Source organism: Amblyraja radiata, chromosome 15, assembly GCF_010909765.2.
Source record: "Amblyraja radiata isolate CabotCenter1 chromosome 15, sAmbRad1.1.pri, whole genome shotgun sequence".
Classification (NCBI taxonomy): Eukaryota; Metazoa; Chordata; class Chondrichthyes; order Rajiformes; family Rajidae; genus Amblyraja; species Amblyraja radiata.
The window spans coordinates 53086339-53096954 of record NC_045970.1 but is presented as its reverse complement, the minus strand read 5'-3'; the positions used below and the strand labels follow the sequence as shown (position 1 = coordinate 53096954).

Below are 10616 nucleotides of genomic sequence, written 5' to 3'. Positions count from 1 at the left end.
GTTTCAATAAGGCCCCCCATCATCCATCTAAACACCAGCGATTAGAGGCCCAGAGCATTCAAACACTCATCATATGTTAACCCAATCATCCCCACGATCATTCTCGTACAAGACCTCCTCACATATGGGGCCATACCTGCACACATTACCTCAAATGCAGTCTGAACAGTGCCTTCTAAAGACTCAGAATTACATTACTGTTTTTATTTTCTATTACATTCAAAATAACTGCTGACATTGCATTAACCTGCATAACTACCAATTCAACTTGAAAATTAATTCAATTTTAAGAATCCAATGCCAACACTCCAAAGTCCCTTTGCACTTTCGATTTCTGAATCTTCTCCCCATTTAGAAAATAGTCTGTGTCCACCAGCCGTGAGTGAGTGAACTGCGAGTCCAGCAGCCGTGAGTGAGTGAACTGTGAGTCCAGCAGCCGTGAGTGAGTGAACTGTGAGTCCACCAGCCGTGACTGAGTGAATTGTGAGTCCACCAGCCATGACTGAGTGAACTGTGAGTCCACCAGCCGTGTGAGTGAACTGTGAGTCCACCAGCCGTGAGTGAACTGTGAGTCCACCAGTCGTTACTGAGTGAACTGTGAGTTCAGCAGCCGTGACTGAGTGAACTGTGAGTCCGGCAGCCGTGACTGAGTGAACTGTGAGTCCAGCAGCCATGATGAGTGAACTGTGAGTCCAGCAGCCGTGAGTGAGTGAACTGTGATTTCACCAGCCGTGACTGAGTGAACCGTGAGTCCACCAGCCGTGACTGAGTGAACTGTGAGTCCACCAGCTGTGAGTGAGTGAACTGTGAGTCCACCAGCCATGAATGAGTGAACTGTGAGTCCAAGAATCCATTCAGGCCCACAATGTCCATACTGGCCCGCTGGAAACCAATCCCTTTGGCCCACAACTCCCATACTAGCCCTCCAGAAAGCCCCTCCCCACTGGCCACCGCCTGAAGCCGTGCTCACCCCAGGCTGCAGATGCTCCCCCCCTACCCCACCAGCCCCCGCTTGAAACCGACCCCCTCCCCTAGTTACAGAACGCAACAAGAGACGCAACAAGAAAGAATGGACTGAATAAATCTCCTCTTTAACGTTTAAATTGTTGTTATATTTTAAGAGTTATTCGCATTTTAAGCTTTAATAAATCCTTTTTCCACTTGCCGTGCCCCTCAACTGCACCTGCGTAGTTCTACGTCACAATGGGATCCCAATGGGGCTACGCCGCCGGAGAGGCACTCAAACTCTCCCCCCCTCCCTCTCTGCCCCACCCTCCGTTCCCTCTCTGCCCCCCTCACGCTCTCTCTCGCCCCCCCCCTCTCTGTGCCTCTGTGTCACTCACTGTCCCTCTCTTTGTCTCTGTGTACCTCTGTGTCCTTCTCTGTGTCTCACTGTGTCCCACTCTGTGTCCCTCTCTGTGTGCCGTTCTGTGTGCCTCTGTGTGCTCCGTGTGCCTCTGTGTCACTCTGTGTGCCTCTGTATCCCTCTCTGTGCCTCTGTATCCCTCTTTGTGCCCTTCTCTGCCTCTGTGTCCCTCTCTGTGATCCTCTCTGTGCCTATATGTCCCTCCCTGTGTCACTCTCTGTGTTCCTGTGTCCCTCTCTGTTCCTGTGTCCCTCTCTCTCTCTCTACCCCCCTCCCTCTCTAGCCGCGCCTGCGAGTTGGGGGCAATATGTGAGTGAATAGGGCAGGGGATGGGGTAAAAGGAGTGAATGGATAATATTAATATAATATCAATGGGGATGGTCAGTGTGTGTGTATGTGGTGGGGGGGGGTGGTTAGTGTGTGTGTGAGGGGTTGGTTAGTGTGTGTGTGAGGGGTTGGTTAGTGTGTATGTGTGGCACCGCAGGCCGCCCCCTCCCCCTCCCCGCTGTATTTATTTGTGCATTTGTTTGTCCGTCTGTGATTCATATCTCCTCGAAAACACGACACGCTAACGGTGAAATGTTTACATATTCCGATAGAGATTTACGCCATGATGTCAAAAATCGCCTCATCTGAAAATTTGATTAATTATTTCCCCGAGTTATTTATGAAAATGTTAAAAAAATTCAAATGACTTGGTAAATAAACGAGATGGTCACGCTGATGACGACACAATGGCTCTGCTCCTCGTGGTCTGCTGCCCAATGTTCCATGTGCAGCAAGTGACGTCACCACCCTTAATTCTTAAAGTTTACATTTAATTCTGTTTATTTGAAAAGAATCCATTTTAAACCAATAATTTCTTTACAATTTTAAAAGATCGCGGTTATTTACTCCGCAGATTTTTATAGCTTCTGACCGCTTTCTAAAAAATTCTGTTTATTTGAAAAGCCCGCTCGCAGTCGACTCGCACTCGGCCGGCCATCCGCAATCGGCCAGCACCCCTGGGCTCTGGATTGAAGCCGCTGAACACGCAGTAATTTGGTTGGGCTTCCGAGGTCCCGAGCGCTACCGAGGCCCGCTGCCCTCTCACTCTCTCTCCCCCCCTCTCCCTCTCCCCCCCCCCCCCCCCCTCCCTCCCTCCCCCCTCCCCCCCTCTCCAGCTCTCTACCCCTCCCTTCCTCCCCACCGCCCCTCCCCTCTCCCCCCTTCTCCATCCCCCTCACCATCCACCCCCATTCATCTCCCTCCCCCCCCTCTCTCTCTGCCCCCTCTCTCTCTCTCTCTCTACCCCCCCTCCCTCTCTAGACGCGCCAGCGAGGTGGGGATTTTGCGTCAGTGGATAGGGCTGGGATGGGGTAAAAGGAGCGAATATATCAAGGGGAGTGGTTAGTGTGTGTGGGGGGGGGGGGGGGGGGGGGTGGTTAGTGTGTGTGTGACGCCGCAGGCCGCCCACCCCCACAACCGTGCGTTGAGGGGACGGGACCCAGTGGGCCCCCTTGGTCTCGTATATATATAAAACATCTCGCATCATCAGAGACCCACACCAGCTGGTCATACTCTTATTTCACTCCTGCCATCGGGAAGAAGGTATAGGAGGCTGAAAACTAATGTCCAGATCTCAGAGCAGCTTCTTATTCAGGCTATTAAACATTACAACATCCAAATAGGTTCCGAACTACATAGATTTTGGGCCATTATTTTTTACTTTGCATTATTACTGTTTGTCTCTGTGTTTGTTTATTGAACTTTTTTCTTTGTTGTTTTTTATGGCGTTTACAAAGTGTTATGTTTACATACCTGTTGTGCTGCTGCAAGTAAGAATTCCATTGTTCCACTTTGATAATAAAACACCCTTGACTTTTGACTTCTTGTGTCTTATTTTATCTGTAACTTTAATGTGGTTGAAATTGTAAAATTGGGAACGTTTTTACTGAGGGGAATTTAACCAAGTTGATCCCGACCTGAAACATCGCCTATCCATATCCCCCACAGAGCTACATCGGTGAGACCAAGCGTAGGCATGGCGATCGTTTTGCCGGACACCTCTGTTCGGTCCGCATTAACCAACCTGATCTCCCGGTGGCTCAGCACTTCAACTCCCCCTCCCATTCCGAATCCGACCTCTCTGTCCTGGGCCTCCTCCATGGCCAGAGTGAGCACCACTGGAAATTGGAGGAGCAGCACCTCATATTCTGCTTTGGCAGTCTGCACCCTAACGGCATAAACATTGAATTCTCCAATTTCGGGTAGTCCTTGCTGTCTCCTCCCCCCTCTCAGCTCTCCCTCAGCCCTTGGGCTCCTCCTCTTCCTTTTTCCTTTCTTCTCCCCACCCAGTCTGAAGAAGGGTTTTGGCCCAAAACGTTGCTTATTTCCTTCGCCCCATAGATGCTGCTGCACCCGCTGAGTTTCTCCAGCACTTTTGTCTACCTTCGAGCTACCTGACCCTCTGAGTTATTCCAGTGCTTTGTGTTTTGCTCAATATTCCAGATGCTGGAGTAACTCAATGGGTCAGGTAGCATCTCTGGAGGTTATGTTTTGGGTTGGAATTCTGCTTAAGAAGAGGCAAATGTTTTATTGTCCATATGAGAATAAAACACTCTTGACCCTCTCTAAAGATTCCTGCATCTGTAGTTCCTTGTATTTCCTCCTTTCCAATTGCAGTCCCAATCCAATCGTTAGCCCTCTGGATTTCGATATTAATAACTGGGCAGTGTCAGGATTAACAGTGGCCTCCACAGCGGGTCAGCTAGCATCTCTGAAGAACATGCCTTTTTAGGGATGGGACCGATCTTCAGACTTCGTTTTTTAGTTTTAGAGATGCAGCGCGGAAACAGGCCCTTCGGCCCACCGAATTCACGCCAACCAGCGATCCCCGCACCCTAACACTGTCCAACACACACTAGACACTGTTCAACACATACTAGACACAATTTTATCAAGCAAATTAGCCTACACATCTGTGCGTCTTTGGAATGTGGGAGGAAACCGGAGCTCCCAGAAAAAACCCACGCGCAAACGTACAAACCCCGTCTCTGGCGCTGTAAGGGAGTAACTACCGCTGCTCAACCGTGCCGCCAGAGGCTGAAGAAGGGTCTCGACCCGAAACGTCACCTATCCATGTTCTCCAGAGATGCTGCCTGGCCCGCTGTGTTACTCCAGCATTTTGTGTCGTTCTTTGGCAAACGAGTATCTGCAATTCATTGTTACTACTGCACCTTGCTCCACGTTTGGCCGCAAAGCTGCTGAAACAATGGCCATCTCCCCTACCCACAAACTCCAGCGCCCTGGCTCTGCGCGGCCGCGCCACGACCTATCCCTCAGCGCACATGCGTGATAGGGGTGCGTTAAGATCTTTGATGCAGGCTGGGCTGAGTGGGAGAGGAGAAGAAAGCCCCGGTACGCGGGCGGCCGGAGGGCCAGGAGGAGCGGGTAAGGTCCGGGGCCGGGCGGTGTGGCACCGATGCCCCGGCGGCGGAGATCGCTCCCTGGGCCTTACTCTCATCCTTGGTGTCGAGTAAAGCCCGGGGGCACGGCTGCGCTCTCGGCCACGGGAATCAATCACGGCGCTTGCACAGGCCGTTGCACCCGAGTCTCGCCCATCTCCCCGCGCACTCTGCACCGCTCTTGATGGTGCCGAAGACTTCCACCCTCTCATCCCGCAGCTCCAGGCACCGCTTGTCGGAAAATAATCCGCAACCTCCTCTCAAATCCAAGAGAAAAAAATCCTTTGTTTAGCTCGTTCCCATCCCTCTCCCCGGTGTTTAAGGCGTGGAAGGGAAAATGGGATAACATCGACGGTCGGCATGGATTCGATGGGCCGAAGTGCCTGTTTCCGTACTGCATCTCCAAACTAAACGAATAGCCCGGCTCCAAAGAAAATGAGCTCTGGTTTCCTCCCACATCCCCAAGATAAGCCTAAAAAAAGAAATCCAACATCATTTGCAAACCTTCTGCACTCTCTCTGGCACGGTCGCATGGTTCTGCAACCCGTTGATCAGGGCTGTTCCCTGTATTTATAATGACCCAATCGGTGTTTTAAATTGCAGTTTAACTTCCGTTCTCAATCTCTGTGCCTTAACTTAGAAAGGAAAACATTCAGTGTGGGTATCGAACCATCTCAGTGTGTCCTGTTGTAGTCTAGAGTTAGATGCAGCATGGTAACAGCTTGGCCCACCGAGTCCACAACTGCCTCTACTTGTAATATCCTGCATATAATCAGAAATCGTGGAAGCCCAGAACATGTGTAATGCCAGTACAGTTTAGTTTAGAGAAACGGGGTGGCAATGGGCCCTGAGTCCATGATGACCTGTTTGCACTAGTTCTATGTTATCCCACTTTTTCATCCATTCGGGGCAATTTAAAGCTGTCGATTAACCCACAAACATGCATGTCTTTCAGATGTGGGAGGAAACCAGAGCACTTAGAGAAAACCCATGTAGTCACAGGGAGAACGTGCAAACTCCACATAGACAGCACCTGAGTTCAGGATCGAACCCTAATCTCTGATCTGAGGCAGTAGCTCTACCGACTATGCCACTGTGCTGCCCTAAAGAAAATTGCAGAGGTCTGTTGACATGCACTGCAAAGTCACTGTCCTTCTATGGTACTCAATATCCTGCCATTTATCCCCAGTCTGAAGAAGGGTCCTGACCCGAAACATTGTATGTCCATTCCTTCCACAGAAAATGCCTGACATACTCCAACATTTTGTGTTTTGCTCAAGATTTAAGCAACTGCAGATCCTTGTACCCACTTGCCTTGATGCACCTCCCCAAACGCATTACATCACATTTCAATTGTGTTTTGTCACTTTTACACCCGACTGATCAGACCATCCAAAGTAACCTTAAGTCAAAATCTTCCCTTCCAGCCAGGGATTACCATGGAAACACTTTTTTCAAATATCAGTAAATAATACAGTGCAGAAAACATACAACAATGTATGCAAATCAACTTCCACATCCAAGAAGATGTATTGAATATATAAATGCAACCTGATTTTAAGAGCAGATTTGTGGATTTTTACAACAAGGAAACAGGCCCTTTGGTCCACCTCGTAAATGCTGATCAGGTTCCTTAACTGAACTAGTCCCACTTGTCTGTGACTGGAGCAATATTATTGAACCTTTCCATTCCATATATCAGTCTGTGTCTTTTAATTGAATTAAACAGCAGTGCTTCCAGCGGCACTGCTGGAAGCACTGCTGTTTCACAATGCCAGAGCCCTGGGTTTGATCCTGACATCAGGTGCTTTCTGTGTGGAATTTGCATGTTCTCCCTCTGAGTGAGTTGGTTTTCTTCAGGTACTCTGGTTTCCTCCCACATCCCCAAGATATGTGCGTTTGTAGGTTAATTGGCCTTCAGTTTAATTTATTGTCACGTGTACCAAGGTACAGTGAAAAGCTTTTCTATATTGTCCTGAGTGTGTAGGGAGTGGATGAGAAAGAGGGGTAACAGAACTGGTGTGAACAGATGATCGATGGTCATTGTGAACTTAGGAGGCTGAAGGGTATGTTTCTATGCTGTATCTCTAAACTAAATTAAACTAAGCTAAACTTCCTCTGGTAGCTTGTTCCATGCATTATTGAATAAATATTCTTCAGTATCTTGGGATAAAGACCAAGCTCCTGTTTCAAGAAATGGCAGACTTATTTTGTGTGCTCATCTAAGAGAACAGATGGGAGATAGGCCTCAAGTTAAATATCTTCTGACCACATCTCTAACTTTGGACCTCCCCTCCCCAAAATGCTAGTGAATTATTAGGCTAGATTTGAGACCTAGTCTCAGGAGTTAGACTTGATGTCCACATCTTTATAATTCTAATTGTCACAGTTTGATCGAAAGACAGATACAGCATAGCAAGAGGCCCTTCGGCCCACTGATTCCACGCTGACCATCAATCATCCGTTCATAATAGTTCTATGTTATTCCACTTTTTCATCCACTCTCTACATACTCGGGGCAATTTTTACAGATTGTGGGGGGAAACAGGAACACCTGAAGGAAACCCATGTGGTCACAAGGAGATTGTGCAAACTCCACAGACAGCACCAGAGGTCAAGATCAAACCCGGGTCTTTGGTGCTGTGAGGCAGCAGCTCTTCCAGCAGTGCCATTGTTGCCTGAACATTGTTGACAAGCTAATTCCACTTGCATATACCTGGCTCATATCTTTTCAAACCTTTCCTATACACATAGCTGTCCAAGTGTCTTTTAAATCTAGTAATTGTACGTACCTCCAGCACTTCGTCTGGCATATCGTTTCATGTACAATGGACAAATATTCTTCAGGACCTTGGGATATTTTGTGTGCTCACCTGAGAAAAGATGGAAGATGGTCCTCTTGTTAAATATCTTCTGTTGACATATGTACCAGTAATCACCCTCATCTATGCAGCAGCACTGAAGGTTTTGGTTAGATTTTTAAGACCATGCCTTAGGAATTATATTTAATATGTGCATCTTAATAGCTCCAACTGAGTCATGGTCATACAGTGTGTAAACAAGCCCTACATGCCCCATCTATACAAATTCCACGCCTGCATTTGACCCATACCCCTGTGAAACTATCCTATTCATATACCTGTCCAAATTTGTTTTAAATGTGATAGTACTTACCTCAACTACCTCCTCCGTCAGTTCGTTCCATTTACCTACCACCCTTTGTGTAAAAATGTTGCCCCTAAGGTTGCTATTAAATTTTCCCACCCCCCCACATCTTAAACCTATATCCTTTGTTTCTTGATTCCCCTACTCTAGGTAAAAGTGTACATTTATCCTATCTATACCTCTCATGATCTTATACATTTCTATAAAATCACCCCTCATCCTCCTGTGTTCCAAGAAATAAAGTTTGAGCCTGCTCAACCTGCTCAGGCCATCAAGTCCTGCCAACATCCTTCTAAATCTTCTCTGCACTCTCTCCAGCTTCACAACATCTTTCCTTTAACAGGGTGACGAAAACGCAACACAAAACTCAGTCTGAAGAAGGGTCTCGATCTGAAACATCACCTATTCCTTCTCTCCAGAAATGCTGCCAGTCCTGCTGAGTTACTCCAGCAATCTGTGTCTAATGACAATATTCTAAATATGGCCTCACCAATGTATTTTACAATTGTAACATGACCTTCCAACTTCTATAGTCAATACTCTGATTGATGAAGGCCAATGTGCTGAAAACCTTATTGATCACCCTATCTACCTGTGATGCCACTTTTAAGGAGCCATGTACCCTACACTCCTAGATCCCTCTGCGCTACAACACTCCACAGAGACCTACCATTCACTGTATAACAGTATTACAGTTGACCAGAGAAACTAGAAATATGTATTCTGAAATTGTATCAAATTATTTAATGATGGCTTTTGTGAACTTATTTTACAGGGTATTAAATATGCTGGAGGATATTTCAAACCAACCAGCAAGTCAGGACCTGAGGCAGTCTCTCGATTCACCAGCTCCTGCGGCAGTCTCTTGATTCACCAGCTCCTGAACGCCATGGGCGGTGGAATGTTATATCACTGGGTATGAGTCGCAGACCTCACCGTGATAGGGAATGTGGTCGGAAACACACCGCTAAGTGATAGTGGGCCAGAGCGCTTGCGATATTGGCACAGCCAAAGAGAGGAGTCACGGGTCACGGAGAGAGAGACTCGCTGCATGTTGTGTCTGTGCGCATGTCAAAGCTTTCACAAATAAACAGATCTGGTGAGAGACCATGTATATATTCTTCAGTTGTCTGAGCGAGCGGGGAGATACTCCGCTGATAGAGGAGATATACAGCACGCCTTATTGATGATTGAAAAGGAAGTGCATGCTGGTCCCAGCAGTAAGCTTGTGCATTGGCTTTATTTGCTGTGAGTGAGGAGAAGTTCGTTAACTTTTCTTCCAACTCAAAGCACTATTGCCTTCACACTAATGAAACCGTTTCAGTGTTCTGATTGTGGGAAAAACTTTAAGCGGTCCAATGCCCTGATCACACACCAATATATTCACACCGGGGAGAGGCCGTTCATTTGCTCTGTGTGCGGGAAGGGATTCACTCACTCCTCCCACCTAGTGAATCACAAGCGGGTCCACACTGGGGAGAGGCCCTTCATCTGCTCCATGTGCGGCAGGGGATTCACTCAGTCGTCCAATCTGCTGACGCACCAACGAGTCCACACCGGGGAGAGGCCCTTCACCTGCCCTGAGTGTGGGAAAGGCTTCACTTATGCATCCCAGCTGCTGAATCACCAGCGAGTTCACACTGTGGAGAGGCCCTTCACCTGCTCTGTGTGCGGGAAGGGATTCAACCAGTCGTCGTCCTTGCTGAGGCACCAGCGGGTTCACACCGGGGAGAGACCGTTTACTTGCTCCATGTGCGGCAAAGGATTTGCTCACCCGGGCAACCTTCTGACACACCAGCGGGTTCATACCGGGGAGAGGCCATTCACCTGCTCCGTTTGTGAAAAGGGGTTCACCCAGTCCTCCCATCTGCTGAGACACCAGAGGCTTCACACCGGGGAGAGGTTTTAACCCTTTGGTATGTGTGATAATATAAATATAGCGACTGCCCAAGATGTCAGTAATTTCTGAAATCATGCAGGAATTATATTCTGCGATTTGTTGTTGCTAATATTTCCAAAATCAATTTAGTTAATGTGCACAATTGGATATTATTTCTGCTCAATACAACTAGTTTGTAGTGTAATATTGTTGATCCATGTCAAATAAAAATTACCTGTTTGAAACATGCATTCGTTATTTACTCTACTAAACCCTTCGCTATTTTTAATACATCTTTCAAAACTTCTCTCAATTCACTGTGGCAAGAGGGATGTTGCTCTGCTCAGTGTATTCGCTCAGGTTTGTAGCAAGGAAACAGTAAAAAATGTAATAACAATGAACTGCAGATGTTAGTTTATACCAAAGATAGACATAAAATGCTGTAGTAACTCAGTGAGTCAGGCAGCCGAATGATCGCCTATCCATGTTCTCCAGGGATGCTGCTTGACCCGCTATACTACTCCAGCATTTTGTGTCTATCTTTAGCAAGGAAACAGCCTTTCACGAAACATCAATACACTAGTAGCAGTGGTCGGTACAATAATATATCATGTAGGAAGGAACTGCAGTTGCTGGTTTACACCGAAGAAGGATACAAAATGCTGGAGTAACTCAGCCGGACAGGCAGCATCTTTGGATAGAAGGAATGGGTGACACTTCGGGTCGAGACCCTTCAGACTGAGAGTCGGGGAGAGGGAGA

At 47.5% G+C, this 10616-nt stretch overlaps 1 protein-coding gene across 1 annotated transcript; it reads left to right on the top strand.

The window, feature by feature from the left end:
• Window positions 1-4496: 4496 nt before the first annotated feature.
• Window positions 4497-10103, top strand: LOC116981576 (zinc finger protein 239-like). Its single transcript, XM_033034699.1, has 2 exons — window positions 4497-4798; window positions 8753-10103. The coding sequence occupies exon 2, from the start codon at window positions 9287-9289 to the stop codon at window positions 9884-9886; it is 600 nt and encodes a 199-aa protein (XP_032890590.1). The 5' UTR covers window positions 4497-4798; window positions 8753-9286; the 3' UTR covers window positions 9887-10103.
• The last annotated feature ends 513 nt before the right edge of the window (window positions 10104-10616 follow it).

Excerpts from the sequence above, each read along its gene's own strand:
- LOC116981576 (XM_033034699.1), top strand. The coding sequence starts at position 9,287 with ATGAAACCGTTTCAGTGTTCTGATTGTGGGAAAAACTTTAAGCGGTCC.